Below are 21,472 nucleotides of genomic sequence, written 5' to 3'. Positions count from 1 at the left end.
ACCTAAAAATAGAAGATGAAATTATGGTTAGAGAAAGTATCAAATAAAAGATGTTTCAAGAAAACTGGTAATAAACATCCATTATCAGTAAGAAATTAGAAGACAACATTATTATCAGAACAATTTTTATTATTATGTTTATTAAAAGATCTTTTTACATTTCTTTTCACATTTTACATTCCCACTAAATTCCATCCCATTTTAAATATTAAGAATTACCAGTGTGCTTATGTTATATTATAGGTTCTTTTATAAAGCTGGTAAAGTAGAAGATTAAAATGTTCAACAACATGACTATTGGAAGTATTTTCAAGGAAAACTCCCAGGTTAACACACATTATGAGGATACATTGGAAACAATAGTAAATCCATACAAGGAATGTTGGAAGGCTATTTGCCATGACATTGAACAAAACCATGGTTTCAAATTTACTTTATTAAAACTCTAATATTTAGAAGAGATTTCTGAATTTGGGATATCTAGTGGTGAATAAATTCAAGCCAGTGAATTATTTCTTCTTAGAATTATATAACACCTTTAAGGTATGTTGAACTATGGAAACACGCTGAAAATAGTGAAATAAATAATATGCAATGGATAAGAGACTGCAGACAAATTTCTACATCCTGGTAACAAAAGATGAAACGTTTAAAGCAACTTTTAAAGTAAGCAGCCTCGTACATCAAATTTTAAGATTTATAATGAAACTTTGGCTACCTAACAAAGTGAACAGAAATTGAAAATTTCAGATGACTCATGCGAAGAATTCTCATTTTATTAAAAAGTCGTCTTAGGGCTTTGTGAACTTCTTTGTTCCTCAAAGTATAGATGAGGGGGTTGAACAAAGATGTCATGACTATATAGAAAATGGAGAAGATTTTATTCAGGTGTCTGAGGGAGGGAGTATCTGGCAACACATAGACAATAATTAACATGCTATAAAAGAGGCAAACCACCAGGAGATGAGACGAGCAGGTTGAAAAGGCTTTTTGCCTTCCAGTGGTGGATTTGATTTTAACGATAGTGCCAATGATGCAAATGTAAGAGGTGATGGTCAACAGAAATGGAACTATTATGAAAATAATAGCTTCACAAAAAGCAATGAGTTCAGTGAGACTTGTGTCAGTACAGGACAATTTCTCCAGTGGACGAAAGTCACAAAAGTAATCATCTATTACATTAGGCCCACAGAAGGATAACTGAGTGATAAAACCCACCAGAATGATATCAATTATGAAACTACTCACCCATGCCCCAGCCATAAGCTGGAAACAGAATTTCCTATTCATAATAGAAGCATAGTGCAAGGGTCTACAAATTGCCAAATAGCGATCATAAGACATTGCAGCCAAAATATATGTTTCTGTAGTTCCACAAAGGCACACAAAATGATATTGGACTAGGCATCCAGTCACAGTAATGGTTCTTTTACCAGTCAGCAAGTTGACCAACATTTTAGGTAGCAAGATACAGCTATAGCAAGCGTCCAGGAAAGACAAATTTGCCAGGAAGAAGTACATTGGTGTGTGAAGTTGCTGATCAGCCACAACTAGCAGAAAGATGAAGATGTTTCCAGTTATTGTCATCAGATAAATCACCAAGAAAAAGCAGAAAAGGAGAGGCTGCAGCTGAGGAGAATTCCCAAAACCAAGAAGGATAAATTCTCTGATGTTTGTCTGGTTTCGATTTTCTGTATCCAGAATTTCTTCCATGTATCAAATATCAATCAGATCTAGAATATACAACAAGAAGCAGGCACATTCAAAGGTAGGGTTATGTAATACTCTGTTCCTCAAAGTTTCTTGACATTTGTTAATAATATTTTGAGAATGTTGTTAGCTGATATTCACCATTATTTCATTCAAATAGCAACGTGGCTGGGATTTTACAGCTAAAATTAGCACAATTACACTTTTGCCTCATCCCTATCCTGGAGAGCAATATGATTCAGGGATTCAAACATTTCCATTTCTCTTCCCTTTCCCAAATAAATCTCTCTGGAACTCTAAAATGTGCTCAGGGTGAAATAAGTAATTCTACAACATCGAGATTCCTTTCCTTGAAAGCCACATGAACTTTTCTAGAGGTTTTCTTGTGATACATACTGTATACCCAAGATAACTGGGGTTGTGCATATGGTTGTCCCCACACAACTCACAACCCATTCTACTTTTGTAGGAAATAGGTCTTGGATTCAACAAGAAGATAGCATTATTGACCAAGAGAAGCACCTAAAGGAAGGTGAGACTGGACTTAATAATGACATCCCTAGGACATTGCAGAAGAGACATGGAACAACAAACACACTGTAATTACATTTCTTTGAAAAATGAGAAGAGTGTACAACATACTTACAGTATATCATGTGGTATTAATAAAATAATCTTGTCTTGCCACCAGTTCCATTTACTACAAATCACGTTGACAAACACTAGACTCTAATACATAATTTTCTACCTATTTCAATAAAGAGTTTAGAGGAGGGATTCATCCTGGCAGTCACCAGGAGTCAGGACTGACTTGAAGGCACCAAAAAAAAAAAAAAACTAGTACTCATAGAACTATCTTCTATTAATTTTTCTATTGAGCTCTAGAAAAATCTGTGTTGTATTACCTCACCGTCCAGAGGAAACCACCATATATTTTCACCAGATTATCCTAAGAGAATAAGGAACCTAACCAACTGAATTCATCTTCCCTGAGCTGATTAATTTCTCCTTGGAATCTTCACTGAAACTCGGAATCATTCATCTGCTATAGTGCATAATGATTGGACTCTTAGCAATGGAACCATATTCTTGTCTAAGCGTTATCATCTCATCCTGCCCTAAATTATCACATTTATCTCATCTTTAGGTTAATCTCTGTGAATCTTTCAATATGTAGTTTTCGGAAAGCCCAAAGGTATTTTTCAGCCTGGGGAAAAAAAAAAAGCCAAATCTCTCCCTCTTTCACTTGTTGGAAGAACGCGAAATAAATTGACAGTTCAATGTTTCTTGATAACTTGTAATAAGACAATGTTTTTCAGCATTCTGGAGGTCAGGATGTCTCCTTAAGGCATAGGGAAGACTGAGTGGCAAGTAGTTCCTACTCATTCACAATGGGGACACTGAAAGGGATCGTTAGTTTGACATGGCACAGCCCTATTCTTATAAAACCTCCTTTGCTGAGAGTAAATTCCATTGGAGAGACTTCATTTTAATGGATAGACATGGGGTTATACTACAAATGGCATCTATTTAAAATAAATGCATTGCGAGGGAGACAAATATTCATTTCTGGTAATTTCTGGTATAATCTAGCCACTTCAGTCTGGCTTGTGACAATGGGTTGTTAATTCTCACACTTGTTACAGCTAAGTCTGTGCTCTGAGCTTTTTGGACAGTTTCTCAGGCAGACTGCAGGAAAAATGTATGTTTACACAATAGCTCTCATTCCATGGAAATACTGGGACCTAAGGACCTAATGAACAATTTAGCTTCTATTAATTTCTTTTTGGTACAATCTGATGTGCATACCTGTGGCTTATGGATGCAAGTTCTCCTAAATTTTGAAATTACAGCTATCAGCATTCAAATATGGCAACTTCATTCTAAGTAGAAATGGGACCAAGCACATTAGAATTGTGACTTATCCCTCTTAATTGGTAATAGCCAGTTAATTCTTTAAATTCTTTAATATTGTATGATATCAGCAGTATGAATGGGAGGCAGGAGTTAACTAAAGGAGAAAAGAAAGTTTAAACATTTATATTTTCAATATTCACAGAAAAAGAGGCATGTAAAGGTACTGTTCTTAGTCTTCAATTCTGTAAGTAAACCAAACAGGACAGCTTTTTTTATTCATTTATTTTTGCTTTTTACTATCAAGAAATGCCATTAATACAGAAAGGCATTTGTTAAATAGAATATTGATCAGTTTTATTACAAAACTACTGCAGGACTCAAAATTTTCAATTTTTTTTTAAATGAAACTATATTATATAGAACTGATCCCTGAAATTTTAATATTCAATTGGTGAGAAAGTCCAAATCTCTTTGAAATTTTACTGGTTCATAAAGTTCATGGTACTATGAAATTTGAGATCCTTCCTTACTGATGATGGTGTGAATTGGAGTAGTTTTTAGTCTTGGTTGAAGATTAAATGCAGATTTTTTTCCTTCTTTTTTTAAGATCTGTTGGTATATCTGGGTTATTTACAACTTCAATATTTCTCATATTTCTTTTCTGTTTCTTTATTTCACTCTTTCCTGTTTCTTTTCTTTCTTCCTTTTTTACTTTTTCTTTTTCTTTTTACTTTCTTTTACTTTCTCTCTTTGATTTTAGCTTGTATTGGTTGTTATTACTGTAATTAAAATCTTCAATTATATGTATCTATGTATGTATGTGGGTGGGTAGGTGGGTGGGTGGGTGGGCGGGGGTGATAAAGATTTTTTTTCAAATAGATGGAACTGCAGCAGGAAATGGGGCAGAATCACCTCAGATATTCGGGGAGAAGAGGACTCTGGATGAAGCAAAATTATCAAATCCTGTCCCCACCATGATCCACTCTGATTTCTCAGTGAATACTGTTAAACAGAATATCAGCCTATTATTGACACCAATTTTTTATTTCCCCAATTAAATTTTGGCTATCTAAATAAGTGAAGAGAAATGCCAAGAATTATATTTTTATTAAAAAGTCGTGCTAGGGATTTGTGAACCTCTTTGTTTCTCAAAGTATAGATAAGAGGGTTGAACAAAGGTGTCATCATTGTATAGAAAATGGAGAAGATTTTATTGAATTGTCTCAAGGAAGGGATATCTGGCAAAGTATAGACAATGATTAATGTGCCATAAAAGAGGCAAACCACCATGAGATGAGAGGAGCAGGTTGAGAAGGCTTTTTGCTTTCCAATTGTGGACTGGATTTTGATGATGGTACCAATGATGGAAATATAAGAAATGAGGCTCAAAAGAAACGGAACAACTACAAAAATAATGGATATGCAGAAAGCGAAAAGTTCGGGGAGCCTGGTATCAGAACAGGACAGTTCCTGTAGTGGACGAAAGTCACAAAAGTAGTGGTCTATGACATTAGGCCCACAAAAGGATAATTGAGTCATGAGAGCTACAAAAATGGCATTAAATGTTAAACTGCTTACCCATGCCCCTACCATAAGTTGGAAACAGAATTTCCTATTCATAATAGAAGCATAGTACAAAGGTCTACAAATTGCCAAAAAGCGGACATAAGACATTGCAGTCAAAATATATGTTTCTGTAGTCCCGCAAAGACATAAAAAATGATATTGGGCTAGGCACCTAATCACAGTGATAGTTTTCTCACCAGTCAGCAATTTGGCCAACATTTCAGGCAGCAAGACAGAGCTATAGCAAGTGTCCAGGCAAGACATATTTGCCAGGAATAAGTACATTGGGGTGTGAAGGTATCGATCAGCTACAACTATGATAAAGATGAGGAGGTTTCCAGTTATTGTCATCAGATATATCACCAAGAAGAACCAGAAAAGGAGAGGCTGTAGCTGAGGGAGATTCCCAAAACCCAGAAGGATGAATTCTCTGATCCTCGTTTGGTTTCCTTTTTCTGAATCCAAAATTTCTTCCATTCATCAAATATCAATCATATCTAGAATACAGACCAAGAAGCAGACAGGTTCAAAGGCCAATAAATGAAATACCTCTTTTCCTATCAGTTTCTTGAAAATTTAAAAATATCCTGAGAACTTTGGTAGCTCTTACTGACCATTAGTTCACTGAGATAGCAGGATAGCTGGGATTTTATGTTTAAAAGTAGCAAAACCATTTTGTTTGTGCCTACTTTGGAAAGCGGTATAGTTCAGGGCATCAAGCATTTCCATTTCCTTTCCCCCTACCAAACTTACATTCTATCTGTCCTCTGCAGATTTGTAAACTGTGGTCAATGTGACATAAGTAATTCCAAAATGTTGGATCACTTTCCTGGAAACCAGCGTGAAGCTCTCAATAACATCAGTTAGAAAATATGTTAGATATGTACAAACTGGCTGCAGTACATCGAGTTACACACCCCAGAACCCTTTCTAATTTTTGGAATACATTGGTCTTGGAATCCCCAAAAAGATAACATTTATTTACCGAGGGAAGCACCTGAGGAAAGATGACACTGGAACTAAAATTAACATGGAACTAGGACATTCTGCAAGTGACGTGGAATGTTTAACACATTGTCATTATACCTGTTTGAAAATGAGAACAGAGTTACATAGTTACTCTTTATAACAAATTAGGAAAGCTTGCAAATAAATCAGCCAAGTGACTTTTACGTTACCAAAGGCTAATACATAATTTTCTAAACAGTCCAGTAGGTTTGTAAGTATTCACAGAACTATGTTTTATTAATTGGTCTAGTGCTTCTCTGTTGTGTAAAAAAAGAAATGTTTTTCTTGGGGCATTCCGGAATCAACTTCTACCTAAGATATTAACCAGGAAGAGGAAACTGCAGAGTAAATCTTATTACAAAGCCATCAGTGACAGAAAAAAGTATTCCTTGGCAAGCATCCAGGAGGTTATCTTCCTTGAATGACACCACCATGTAGTTTCACAAAATCGACCCAAGAGAAAAAGAGTCCAAACCTTTGAATTCATCTTCCCTGGGCTGGGTTTATACATTGCATGAATGTAAGGCAACTTGTACCAAAAATCACATTGCCAACAATCACAGATACCAAAAATCACAGTGCCTTGGTTTACAGACCAGAAAATTTCCCAGCTGAAATAAAAGGAATCCACATTATGGATTAGTACCAAATGTAAAGCCATCCAATCTTCAAATGGAAAAGACGGCCATGAAAGAGGGCATTATCCTTTTTCAACATATAATTGTGGCTGAAATAGAATTTTTTTTCAGCAATATTTTATTGGCAGATTGTCCAAGGATTCAGTATTGTTTTTTCTCCACATCACTACTGGAGAACCTGTTCTCTGGGCAAGCTAGAGCTTTTTCTACTGTAAGTGCTTTAAAGTATTTAAAGTTAATTAATCTTGGGAGATTTGTTGCTGATTTTCTTGTTTTCTCATGCAACTCAATTAGACACATAAAAGGAAATTCCCACATTCATTCTTCTTCCTTGGGATTGCTGTTTTATTTAGAGTTCACTGATTCTGAGGACTGGTAAACTCATTTGAAATATTTTTCAGAGAATGCATCCTGCAAAGTCACGTTCATGCACAGATAATAAAGCTCATCTACACTTTCTTCTTGAAAGTTTTACATGTTGAAAAATTGGCTTGTACATTAGTCACCTTCACCGATAGACAATTAAAAACCACAGGTCTTCCATTTACTTCCCTTGGTGGGTGGGTAGGCTACCCTCAGAAACCAGGCTATGAATATTAGGTAGTAACATGTGAGGAAGTATTGATCATTTTCTTTTCTTATATTTCTCTTTGAATTTCCTTATTTTTTCTCTTGACATTTTCTACGGATCATTTTTTTTTTTTTTAATTTCCCCCAGATTCTTCACTGAAATTTGGAATCATCAATCCTTTCTAGTGAAACATAATGACTGGGGAGTGGATCTTTAACAATAGATTCTATGACCTTGTCCGAAGTTGATTTATCCCATCTTCAGGTTAATCTCTATGAAACTTGAAACATGTACAGTAGTTCTATGAAAGGCTAGTCTGAAGACAAGAGCAAGATCATAGATGGCTCTGGACTCCAGCTGGTGCTGCTGAATATTAGGTCAGCTTCTAATAAGAATCACCTCATCCAGGTTGGCATGTATTACCAAGACCCGTCTGGACAAAGAAGGTGGAGTGCCCTTCTCTGAAATGTGCCCAGAGGGGTTTCAGGTTAGACATCAACCACAACTCCACTGTTGGGGAGGTAATGTTGCTCTTGCCTATTAGGAGATTCTGAAGGTTGTCAGGGGTGCTGTCCTGCAGATAGCCAGGTGTGAGACCTTACTGGTGAGGGTAGGCCTTAAGAATCAGTTGGAAGTCCTGCTGCTGTACCAGCCTCCATGCTGTTTTGAAGCCTCCCTGCCCACTCTGTTCAAGGCCGTCTCCAGGCTGGTGGTAGAGACCCCAGACTTGGTTCTGGGGACTTCAATCTGCCACCCTTGAGGGTAGACTCAAAGGCAGTGCAGGGGTTCATGGCCACCATGACAATCATGGATCTGACCCAGCTTATCTTGGTCCCGACCCACAGAGAGGGTCACACACTGTTTCAGGGTAGTAGCTATGTGATCTGGAGTTGGGGTATGTTTCCATCTGTCCCTTGTCACAGGCAAATCACTATCTGGTAGGCCTGGATTTTACCAAAGTGCTCTCCTCCATTTGCAGGGAGGCAGGATCCATTTGATTGGCCTGCCCCAGACATCTAATGGTCCCTACTGGGTTTCAGAAGGATCTTGGGGTTTTCCCTGGAGTTTGTTACACACTTTGACTAAGGCCTCTGTTGCTGCCTGGCATGAGGCTGCAGGGGCAGCTTTAGATTGGACCAGGATCACTGCTAGGATACAAGGCATCCTTGTGCCGAATTCCATTTAGCACCCTGCAGAAAAAAAAATTTAGTCGATGTTGCAATCATTCTATGCACTCGCCTCACCCCACTCCAAGACTGGTCCCCACACCTATAGTTTCAAGTGAATCATGCTTTCTTTTTATTTGCAACTCCCCCCCCCCCCCATGTGCCATCCTTGTATGACACAAAATTTGGACACCAGATTGTGGCAGCCCTGCGTACTGTAGCCTAAGCTGATTCCACACTGCATGTGGCTGTTTCTTAAGCCAAGTTCAGAACTCCCAGTCTTGATTCCAATGAGCTGGCAACAGAGATGGGCTGCTGTTTAGTTTAATGTTGATGTGATTCAACATGCCCCTACTTCTTGCTTTTCCCATCCATGCAGGAAAGGCAAACATGGCCAATTTGTTCTTATATGGATTGATCCACCAATGTCTGCCTTTTCCTTTTAGGGAACTCAAATGCCATAATTGTGAAAGAAGTTAGGAATAGCTTGTTCCTCCATATCCTACATTCTTCTATTGGCTCATGCATCTACGCAACAAAAAAGTACTGGTAGTTCAGTTTCATAAAATGACAGTTTCAGTGTTTTTATTCTAAAGCCCCTTCATCTGACCTCTTAGATTTCATAAAGAATCTTTATTTCTAGTTGGGGAAATAGATCATAAGTGTGAAAGCTGATAGCAAACCCATTAGGGCAGGTTATTCTGAGCCTCTTTCTTCTCACACATTCAACCCTGCAGGTCTAAATAATCTCATCTCCGACCACCCTGTCTCCTCATCCTGGTTCCCATTCCACCACATGTACATTGTAAGGATATTGAAAAATAAGAATAAAGGAAAGGGAAAGGGAAAGGGAAAGGGAAAGGGAAAGGGAAAGGGAAAGGGAAAGGGAAAGGGAAAGGTTTCTTCTCTTCCCTTCCCCTTTTCCTTCTGGGCAGGGAAGTTGGAAAGCAAGGAGAGCATACTTCAAACAGCCTGAGCAGAAACCAGTTGCCACTGGGATATTTAGGACTGAATGGACTCTGAAATTCTAGGGTTGAAGATATTTCATTTAACCCAACAGGCCATCAGGAATGAAATGCAAGACTATTTTTTTCTCTTAAAAAAAAAAAAAAGCAAGTGGAGGTCAGCCGAGAATAGGGTATCCTAGAATGAAATGGCTACACAAGGAAGTGACAAGCAGATAGAAGAGAAAGGCTTGTCAAGCCCTGCAGCCAATCACAGGGTACTCAGGTCAGAAAACAGTTCTTTTGAAATCAATGCTGGAAAACATGGCAGGCAGTACATTTGCAATGGGCTAGGAGTGGGAGGAGAATTACATGATCTGTTCCTGCATTCTGAACAAGCTGGATGGTTCGAACAGGTGATGGGCTAAGCAGTAAGTCCAAATCCACCCGGTGGTGATATAAGGTGACTTATGGCTATGAGGATCATCAGTAGAACCGACTTATGGACCTATCAACTTGTGAAATGTACCCTCTGCCAGGAATATGGATTACTAATACAATAAAGCAACCGCCAAATTTAAACATTCAATGGCAATTAAAGTGTTTATCATTCTGTTGAGAAAATATCAAATAAACAATGTTACACCAGGACAGATGATAAACATCCATTAGTGAGAAATTAGAAGACCACACTATTATCAGAACAATTTTTATTATTATACTTTTTAAAAGATATTTTTCCATTTTTTTTTTTGCATTTCAAACTTCCACTAAATTCCATTCCATTTTAAATTTCTATTCAGAATTATCAGTATGCTTACATACTATTAGAGGTTCCTTTACAACAGGTGATTGAGTAGAATATTAAAATTTTCAACCACATGAGTATTGGAAGTATTTTCAAGGAATACTCCCAAAGGAACACATGTTATGAGGATACATTGGAAACCACAGTATAAACCCACACAAACAGTGTTAGAAGGCTGCTTTGGACATACTACATGAAAGCCAAGGGCTGACTGCAGCAGAGAGAAGCCATGTTGGAGCAGAAGGTTACATCTTTGCAGGCTTGCCCAGAAAATATCCTTTTCTTGTCATCATGATCAATATTGAGCTTAATAAACTCCACAAGGAGCTCTTTGTCTAACCTAAGTGCATGACAGTGGACTGAAATAATTATGTGCCCATAGACCAGAAGAAAATAAAAATATGACTGATGGATAACAGTATTAAGAAATCCTCAGAGTATATGTACAAGAACAGCTAACCCACTCACCAAATTGTACCCCAGATTGTAACAAAATTGATCAGATCCAGCTGGTCAAAGTCCAAGCTCTTGAAGACAGGAAAGGAGCTCAGTGTATGAATGTATTTATATGTGTACATGTGTGTAATAAAATGTGGGAATGATCTTGGAAAGCAAGAGAAAGAGCCACAGCTGGGAAAACAGTCAGATAAGAGGCAGCATAGCCCACAGCAGGAATGTGGGCATGGCAAACATCTCAGAAGGGGCCCTCCCTAGTTTCTTGGGCTATAAAGGCAACAGGGGAGAAATGTACTTTCAGACTTGCAAGGTTCTGTTAATGTAACCTTACAATAAAGTAGAATTAGTTCATCTGGCTGTATTTCCTATCTAGACTACAGTGCAAAGCTGACAGCATATTTGTGTGTGTTTGTGTGTATACGGGAAAGATCCCAAGAGGATAAAAAACTGTCAGAAATTTGAAAAGCCAAACAGCTGACAGAAATATCTGCATGATGATGGAAGTAGTAAAAGAGAGGGCAAAATGAAGTAGAGAACAGTGATTTATCCCCATTTGGGAGAATCTACAGAACTCCCATCTTGTGTTCCTCAAACCTGGCTGCAAAATTACACATCTTCTATTCTAAATTTGCAGCAAATTTGCAGTGTTAAGCTTAATGGTGTTATATTGTGTTTTAAACCTTGGAAAGAGTAATGAAAAAATACAAAACAAACTGTATACATCACCTCCATCAATCAAGTACTGTCACTACATCACCAATCGCAGCCCTGCAATCCCCAAGGAAGAGACCAAAAAGTCATACATGAATTAGTAGCTCTGGCTGCAAAAAAAGAACTGTTTCGATAGTCCCTTTATCTACTTAGATGAAAAGAATCATTTCAAATAACTTCTTCCAAAAGTTATCAATTTATTATGAAGCCGTCTTAAAGCTTTGTGAACATCTTTATTTCTTAAAGGGTAGATGATGGGATTGGCCAAAGGAGTGAAGACTGTATAAAACATGGATAAAATTTCATTGAGGTGCCTCAGAGTGGGGGCATCTGGAAATATATAGACAATGATTAATGTGCCATAAAAGAGACAAACCACCATGAGATGAGAGGAACAGTTTGAAAAAGCTTTTCTCCTTCCAATGCTGGATTTGATTTTTATGATAGTGATGATGATAATTATATAAGATGCAAGTGTTAGAATGAATGGTATGGCAATATCAGTGAAGGATATGAATAGACTAATGAGTTTGATTGAGCTTGTGTCACTACAGGAGAGCTTTTCTAGTGGACTCAAATAACAAAAGTAATGGTTAATGACATTGGGGCCACAAAAGGTTTGCTGAGTGATCAGGAGTATTTTGGTGCCATTAACTATTATCCCATTTAGCCATGCTGCAGCCATAAGTTGGAAACACAGTTTCTTACTCATAATAGAAGAATAAAGAAAAGGTCTACATATAGCCAGATAGCAGTCATAAGACATTGCTGCAAGGAGATAGGTCTCTACACATGCAAAAAACCCAAAGAAATAATACTGGGAGAGGCATTCTCTCACAGTAATACTTCTGTCTCCAGTTAACCAATTCATCAACATTTTTGGCAAGATACATGAAGAATAGGAGGTCTCCAGGCAGGACAAATTCCCCAGGAAAAAGTACATGGGGGTGTGAAGGTGCGGGTCAGCTACAACTAGCATAATGATGAGGAGGTTCCCAGTTACTGTTACAAGATAAATTACCAGGAAAAGCAAAAAAAAAAAGCAGAGGCTTCAGCTCTGTAGAATTCCCCAAACCCAAGAGGATGAATTCTGTGATACCTGACTGGTTTCCTGTCTCTGCATCCAGCATTATGTTAAGCTCACTGCATCTCATTCAGTTTGTAGCTTGGGTGAAATAAAGGACGTCGTCCACAATCAGCCATAGACCTTTCCACGTCTGTATCAGATTCTTCTTTTTTACTGATGAATGAAATCAGAGCAATGATTGACATCAGGAAACAACTTGTGCTCCAATGTTCACTCATCGTTTCCTCTGAGTATCAGAAGACCTGAAAAATGGGCAAATACAAGAAATAGACTAACAGTGAGTTGGTACTAATTTTGAACACTGCCCACAATCCCAAAAACAAAGCATAGCCAAGGTCCAGGGTTATTGTCAGTGTCAATGGTGATATTCGTAAGGATGCAAAATAACATTCTTAAGATTACCATATGTTTGTCTGGATACTTCCTCATCCATACTTCCACTTGGTATTCCTCATGCAATCTTCCACTTGGTAAAATACAGAATTGTATATCAGCCCAGGAAATGAATTTGATATTACAATCAAATTTACAATGATTAATCAAGGAAGTAACCAGAGGAAAAATGATCCTGGATTTTATGGAAAAGGACATATACCAAAGATTGCAGTCACTGTGGTTAATGGGTGGGAGTATAACCCATGTATTTTCTTAATACCAGTTTGAGAATATTTGCCTCATTGGTGGATCATTTCTGATCTTCACCATAAGAAATCACCGCTGCTGACGATGAATCTCTTAGCAATTCTAGTGCACTAGCAATACTATACTCATTCTCTCCCACTTACTGTAAAGGAAACTATAACTTTGTTCCCTCTGTCAGTTTAAAAAGGCCACATGTAATTAGAAGAGTACTATATTTTAAAATCTTCAAATGGGGATGGGGATTCCCTAACACAATGATATACTTCATAATTATTCTATTATATTGAAAGATAAATTAAAAATATGGATAGATGTTGAAGAATCCCATCTATGTATCCAAGATCTGCATGTAATCTTGTTCAGTAAGAAAATTGTTTTATACTGGCTGGAAAAACTTATGCATAATCCTTTCTTGGAGTTTACACTGGAATGTATTGAAAGTGGCACCCAAAATTACCCCCTTATAAAACACTGATAATTCCCACTGAATTTCCCACTGCAAATTAAGAGGTGGAAATGGGAAAACTGATCTAAATTTAAAAATTCTTATGTTAATAGGGGTAATTTAAACTTTATTTCCCCCAACAGAAAGAAAAGCTGGAAATCTAACATTTGAAGTTTAAACTGACTACAATATGCCCAAATCTTATCATTTTCCAAAGAAGTGGTAAGGGAAATGTAGCTGAACAAATCATTCTTGAAGCAGAGTAAAACTCTAAATATTGATTGAGATAAGTGAGTTCATCTTATGTCCATCTTATGACAAAGTTAAAACAAGTCTCCCCAAATATAACAGTATCGAAGGGTAGAACTTACTTGCAGCAGGTTAGCCTCATATTCATAGATTTCCCAGCAGTCAGAATTTTGAGAGAACCTCCAGGAAATGATGTGCTCTTTATACCACTATTTATAAAAATAGTAGTATATGGCCTGTGTGGTGAGCCCTACTATAAAAATAAGAGCCTTAAAATACTATCCCTGTACTCTTCAAATAAGTGATCTAGGGGGGATTAATTGTTCATCTTCAGGTTTAATTAGGAGTTTGAATGATGTAATCCATCTCTTAACTCCAAAGAAGATTCCTATATTAATTATTTCACCTAGGGATCTCTGTCTTCTTCAGTGCTTATTAGTTTGGAAGACTAATTGATTCAACTGAAATCTTTCTCAGGAATGGTATCTTGAGAGTGTAGGAGCACATTCATGCATAGTGATTCTATTGCCTGCTGATACAGTTTGGATTTCTTTCACTCCGTAATATTCACTCTCCACAATTTGCTTAGTATTACTTGAAATCAGGTTCCTGCCATTGTTATTATCATTACTTTATTTCATTGGTCACACATTTCAATCTCTACCTGAAGTAGTTGAACGTATATTGTAAAATGTGAAACAATACAAGAATCATCCCGACAGTTCTACATGGATGAATTTTAACTCCAAGGAAACTTATATTTTACGTAATAGGAGAGAAATATTCTGCTTTCTATTATGAAAACCCGAAATCTTAATCCAGATAAATTGTTTCTGTTTTAGGCAGGCAATATCACAATAAAATCATATTGAACAATTTTTCACCTGAAACCAAGAAACATGAGCCATAAATTGACAGTGCACTCCCCCACCACCACCACCACCATCACTCCCCTATAAGGCTGGCAGCATCAGAACACAATGGCCAGGTTCTCCTGTTGAGGTAGGCAGCCTCAGAGTGATGTCACAATGGCCCTCAGTAATATTTCTGGCAGGCAGCTTCAGGGCACAGTGGTCAGTCACTCTTCTTCTTCTTCAGGTGAGAAATATCAGCCTTGGTCATATTGAATCAGGAAGAGATAGCAGGACCTATGTCTCAACACATTTCAATGTAGAGGAAAGGAGGAAAGGCCTTGAAGGACAGGAGAAAGAACCGCTACCAAGGTAAGAGTCAGATAAAAGTGGCCTGAGTCTGGGGCAGAAATGTAATGTGAGTAAACATCTCAGACAAGTCCTTCCCTAGTTCTCACCAAATTAAAGTGAGAACGCATCCAGACTTGCAAGATTCTCTTATTATAGCTTTACAGTAAAAGTAGTACTGACCTACATGACATTGAATTCCTAGTCTGATCTACCTTGAAGGGCTATCACTCAGATAGAAGTAGTCATAGAGAAGCCTCCAAAACCATTTCCCCTGTTAAATTAGAAGCATGAACCCATCTCCAATTCCCATGTTATTAGCATGGGGCAAAGCAAAAAAATGTGCAGTCAGCTAGGCTGCTAATGGCATGTCGGTATTCAGCAAAGGTATGGGAGAGAAAAAGATGGGGAGACTCTCTCTCTGTACCTGGGTATGAGGAAAGTGCAACTTGGTGCATGATCACACAGAGATTTGAGAGTGATGGATGGAAAGAGTAGGTCCTATATATAGGAGAAGGAGTGGTAGAAGATTATTCCTATACCTGTGGAATGTTCAGGGTTCTTATCATTTCTTTGGTTGAGGCAGAGTAGCTTTGCATGCAAATACAGACACTTTGTTGCCTATCTTTAATCACTTGGGTTCTTTAAGGGCTGCTTTCCACAATTCCATTAAATCTCAAAAGAAGTCATAATGGAAAAAACCCTGTATTTAGACTTTCTGAGTACAGATAGTCCTGGACTTAGGATGACAGTTGGGACCAGAATTTCCATTGCTAAGTGATGCTGACATAAAGCATGACTGCATTGCTTAGCAACAGCAATCCCTGCAGTCCCAGTTGCCGTTGTTAACTGAATCCCATGGTTGTTAGGCAAGGCAACTTCCTGCCGGTTTCCCACAACCAAAGTCAGTGGGGAAGCTGGAAGGAACTTGCAAGTCCCAGACCAGCAGGCAGGTAAGTGGCTGCTGCTGGGTGGTGGAGGAAGTGAGGGAGTGCACGGGGGTGTAGGGAAGGGTCGGGGAGGGTGCACAATGGTGCACAGGAGTATGCGAGAGGCACATGGGTCAGGGAGGGTGTGCAGGGTTGCACAAGAGGTGTGTGGGTCGGGGAGTATGTACAGAGATGTGCAGTGGTACCTGAGAGGTACCATGTGGGTCTGGGAGGGTATGCAGTGGTGTACAAGTGGCCTGCACAGCACAGGTGTAGAGGGGCTGGGGAGGATACTCAGGTGGGGAGGCTTACTCCAGTGACTTGCAACTTTCCCTGCCAGCTTCCCCATTGACTTTCTGGGGAAGCCAGCAAAGAAGGTTGCAAAGGTGATCATGTGATCGTGGGGTGCTTGGCAACTGGCTGTAAGTGTGAACGGATTGCCAAGCACCCAGATTACAATCACATTTCCACAGTGGTGCTGGGACAGTCATAACTCTGAGGACCAGTCATAACCACATTTGTTCAGCACCATCATAAGTTTAAACAATCATTGAACGAATGGTTGAGGACTACCTGTAAGCTTGTACTTTCCACTGCTAAATGCAACACTTTCTTTACACATTTCTGAAATTGTTCCTTCTTCTTGAGAAAATCAAGTGTCTGTTAACAGCTTCAGGCCTCCTTAGTGCTATTGATTGGATCACTGATTGCATGCTTTTCACAGAGTAAGAGAGGGTGCTGCAGGGTATGAAGAACAAATATAATTCAGTATACATTCATGAAATAAGCCCCTGAGTGAGTGAACAGAAAGAGCTAACTGTATTTGTTTGTTTGTTTATTTATTTGATTTATATCACTACCCACCTCACATATGTGACTCTGGGCTGCTTACAATAAAAATAGATAAAAAACTAAGTAAAACACACAGCAAGCAGAATCATAAAACAACCATTAACACAGACAGAAGATAGGCTTTGAAACACATCCAGAGCCCCAGGCTCAGGCACAAAACCAAGTTTTCAAGGCCCTGTGAAAGACCAGCAGCACTGGGGCCAATTTGGATGATGTTCCAGAAGATGTTCCATTGTCAGCTGTAGCTTGAGAATGGTGTTCAGTAGGAAAGTTTAAGGAGTAGACTTTTAAATGTTCTTTCCAACTTGACAGCTTGTATGTTACTAACCTGAGTGTCTAAGAATGGGTCAAGAAGGGGGGAAAAGATTTTGTACTGGTGGGCCAACAAAAGATAGAACTTAAAATGAATATGCAAGATTCTACATTCGATATCTCCTATGATTTGCACACATATTTACATTAATCAGTGACAAAGATGATTCTTTCAGAAAATGTTTAACTATGGACTCCTTGGGGTTCTCTGAGCTTGGTTGTTTTCTTGCAAATGTTTCGTTACCCAGCTAGGTAACATCTTCAGTGCTAGCATGGAATGGGGTTTGCTCTCTGTTTATATACAGTGGCATGTCCTGCCAGTGTTGGTGGGGGTATGGATTTTGTTTTGTTTTATTTTCCCCCTTCTGGTAGTTCCTTGATTAGGGTATGCTGACATTTTCCCAGTTGAAACTATGGTTAAGTCTATCCATGCAACTTTATCAAAAAGTACCTGACCACTCAATCTATTATAACACAACCAACACAGGTATGAAAAGGATAACACTGCCATACATCAGAAATGTCTCAGAAACTACCAGTAGACTATTACAACCACATAGCATCTCTGTAGCACAGAAACCAACTAAAGCCTTCCAAAACATCTTAAGCAAACCAAAAGACCCAGTAGCCCAAGAAGAAAAAACAGGAGTCATCTACAACATACAGTGTAAGGACTGTAAAAAGCACTATGTTGGACAGACAGGGAGAAGGCTAGAAGAGCACATCTGTGAACACCAACTAGCAGTTGGAAGATACAACGAAAACTCCTTAATCTCACAACACATGGACAGACTTAACCATAGTTTCAACTGGGAAACTGTCAGCATCTTAGACCAAGCTAAAACCAAAAATGCGAGGGAATTTTTGGAAGCTTGGTATTCAGACAAGTCAGCTATCAACAGGTATATAGAGATAAACAACATCTACACACTATTCAAAAGAGACAATAGAAAGGAAAACAAAAGACCAGAACATCTCCTCACCCAGGTAAGCAGAGATTAACACCAAGTTTATCACCAGACATACAATCAAGGAGTAAACAATACCCTAATCAAGGGACTACCAGAAAAGGGGGGGGAAATAAAACAAAACAAAACCCTCACCTCCACCAACACTGGCAGGGCATGCCAGTGTATATAAACAGAGAGCAAACCCCATTCCATTCTAGCACTGAATATGCTACTAGCTGGGTAATGAAACATTTGAAAGAAAACAACCAAGCTCAGAGAACCCCAAGGGCTCCACGGTTCAACTCTGAGCTACACATATTCTCTTCCAATGTTTAACTTGTTAGATTTCTGAAATATTGAAAAGAGGACCAACTAACTTTGAATAGGAAATGACTCCATGATATTCTGATTATTATGCTATTTAAGTGTAGTATAAGTAAGGAAAGGCAGGACAGTTAAGTATGTGAGTCATTGTTGTGATTATCAAAAAAGAATCTTCTTCCAATTTCACATCAAACTAAAGGAAAAGGTTGAGTGGGATTCCTCTACTCTCAATCTGACATTAAGACTGAAGGAGGATCTTCTTGAAATATCTCTTTAAAATGAAAGGAGTTATACTATAAATTAAGTTTTTATACATAAAGTATTAATTGTTCACAGTAACTGGTCTTCTGAGATAAAGAGTATAATAATACTACCTCCCTTTCTGCCTAAGACACTGTCCTAGTGAGAAGCTGATTCAGGAGGAGCTAACACAATAAAAGATCAAAGTATAGCATAAGAATTACAAGATTATCAGCTTGTACTGCTATCTAAGTATTATGTATCTATCCCAAAATAAGGAAATAATGATGGCACTCCTAATCAAATGGTTAGAAAATTAAAGCTATGTCATTTTGATTTAACATCACAGTGCTAAAAATAGAAACTTAAGTGATACCGCAACAAATGTGTCCCATTATTTACAATGTCATATAAAGTAAGAAATAACTATCTGGTGTCATTATCAACATGAATCCACCCTTCTCCTTGGCCTCTCATGCCAAATCCATATGGAGAAATTCACTTGAATTTGAAAAACTATACAACATATTTCTAACAGTTATATAGTGTAGCGCCGTATGAGCCATATAAATCCTCCAGTATTGTTGCAACAATGCTCTTGTGAATTGTGACCCAAGACTATTTATTGCTTGAAATTCTAAGTGGGGGACATTTTTTCATGAAGAATGTATAAGCCAGTAACAATAACAAGAAAAGGAAAATTGGTGATATCAAATCATGTCTATAGGTGGATAAAATATAAAAAACAAAGCAATGACATATTGGAGAATAACTATTGAATCTGTTTTTAAGATTATTAAAACATCCAGAGCAAGTCATACTATGAAAACACAATGAAAAAACATACATATATTTTACATAAAATATTCCAGACAATTTTCTATAGCCAAGTAGCCAGTATCAACATCTTTTAAAATCAAGGACTTATTCTAAAAAAACCAGTCATGCAAATTCATGGTATCTAAAAAGAAACAGGCAGAGAGATATGGAGATTAGTTGCATTTATACCTTGGCATGAAATGATGCTATCCAATTTTGTAACCATCATAATCCCAATCAGAATCTTCAGCCTTTACAGCTAAATAGAATAGGAACCAATTATTGACACCACAGATTCACATTTAAATTCAATTAGCTAATAAAACTGAAAAGAAATTGATAGTTTCAAATTACTTCTGCTGAAAATTATCATTTTCCCATAAAGTTGTCTGAGGGCTTTGTGGACTTCTTTGTTTCTTAAAGTATAGATTAGGGGGTTGATCAAAGGTGTCATCACCGTATAGAAAATAGAGAAGATTTTATTGAGATGTGTCAGGTTGGGAGAATCTGGCAACACATAGACAATGAATAATGTGCCATAAAAAAGGCAAACCACCATGAGATGAGAGGAGCAGGTTGAAAAGGCTTTTTGCCTTCCAGTGGTAGATTTGATTTTGATGATGGTGCCAATGATGCAAATATAAGAGATGAGGGTCAACAGAAAGGGAGTGATTACAAAAATAAAGCTTACGAAAAGAAGGACGAGTTTAAGGTGACTTGTGTCAGAACAGGACAGTTTTTCCAGTGGGTGGAAGTCACAAAAGTAATGGTCTATGACATTAGGACCACAGAAGGATAATTGAGTGACAAAACCCACCAGAATAACATTAACTATCACACTATTAATCCATGTCCCAGCCATTAGCAGAAAACAGAATTTCCTATTCATAATAGAAGCATAGAGCAAAGGTCTACAAATTGCCAAATAGCGATCATAAGACATGACAGCCAAAAGGTAGGTTTCTATACCTGAACAAAGGCAGAAAAAATGAAATTGGGCGATGCATCCACTAACACTAATAATTTTCTCACCAGTCAGCAAGCTGGCCAACATTTTGGGTAGAATAATAGAACTATAGCAAGTGTCCAGACAAGACAAATTTCCCAGGAAGAAGTACATTGGGGTGTGAAGATGCTGATCAGCCACAACTAGCAGAAAGATGAGAAGGTTTCCAGTTACTGTCGTTAAATAAATAACCAAAAAGAAACAGAAAAGGAGAGGCTGCTGGTGAGGGAATGTCCCCAGACCCAGAAGGATGAATTCCCTAATGCCTGTCTGATTTTCTTTTTCTGTATCTGTCATTTCCTCCATTCATCAAATGCACATCAGTTCTAGAATTTATAAGAAAAAGAAGATGGAATCAAATGCATTCTGAAGCCTTTCTTTCTTTCTTTCTTTCTTTCTTTCTTTCTTTCTTTCTTTCTTTCTTTCTTTCTTTCTTTCTTTCTCTCTCTCTCTCTCTCTCTCTCTCTCTCTTTCTCTCTCTCTCTCTTTCTTTCTCTATAGCTCTGTGTGTGTGTGTGTGTGTGTGTCTATATACATACACATACTGTACATACATATACATGCTGAGATTGTGAGTAATTAACATTCACAACAATTCCACTCAAATAACAGGAACAATAGCTTAGCTATGGCTTGAATAATATGGCTAAATACAACAGAATAACCCATTGTTTGATTTCCTATTTTATTGTCTTAGATATTTTCAGATATGTCTTTATCTTTATTGTAGCCAAAGACCAGTACATAATAAAACAACCATTTAACACGTTACATACATATAAAAAGAACAAAGCACATAATTAACTGGGCATACAAATCAGTGGTCTCTGTATTTTGACGTAGCAGAATTTAGCTACATTTAGAGTAATAGAGGCATGAATACCTGAAAGTAAGAATTACATGTCAAATGACCAGAAAATTTGCTTAAAGGTGGGATTATCCATCCTGACCATATGCCTGTATAAAAAGGACAATATAATAAA

At 37.8% G+C, this 21,472-nt stretch overlaps 3 protein-coding genes across 3 annotated transcripts; all 3 read right to left on the bottom strand.

The window, feature by feature from the left end:
- Window positions 1–714: 714 nt before the first annotated feature.
- On the bottom strand, window positions 715–1,713 carry LOC148215481 (olfactory receptor 6B1-like). Its single transcript, XM_088143300.1, has one exon. The coding sequence runs from the start codon at window positions 1,711–1,713 to the stop codon at window positions 715–717; it is 999 nt and encodes a 332-aa protein (XP_087999426.1).
- Window positions 1,714–4,632: 2,919 nt separating this feature from the next.
- On the bottom strand, window positions 4,633–5,610 carry LOC148215480 (olfactory receptor 10A3-like). Its single transcript, XM_088143299.1, has one exon. It carries the CDS (start codon window positions 5,608–5,610, stop codon window positions 4,633–4,635), a length of 978 nt encoding a protein of 325 aa, XP_087999425.1.
- A 14,079-nt stretch (window positions 5,611–19,689) lies between these two features.
- On the bottom strand, window positions 19,690–20,786 carry LOC148215479 (olfactory receptor 1f45-like). Its single transcript, XM_088143298.1, has 2 exons — window positions 19,838–20,786; window positions 19,690–19,742 (listed from the first exon to the last, which is right to left on the bottom strand). The coding sequence occupies exons 1-2, from the start codon at window positions 20,784–20,786 to the stop codon at window positions 19,690–19,692; spliced, it is 1,002 nt and encodes a 333-aa protein (XP_087999424.1).
- Window positions 20,787–21,472: the final 686 nt, after the last annotated feature.

The sequence above is a fragment of the Python bivittatus genome, unplaced genomic scaffold (assembly GCF_059951505.1).
Source record: "Python bivittatus isolate LINGU-HERP-01145 unplaced genomic scaffold, Pbiv_v1 ctg000410_np1212, whole genome shotgun sequence".
In the NCBI taxonomy this organism is placed as follows: Eukaryota; Metazoa; Chordata; class Lepidosauria; order Squamata; family Pythonidae; genus Python; species Python bivittatus.
This window is presented reverse-complemented; position numbering and strand designations above follow the sequence as displayed.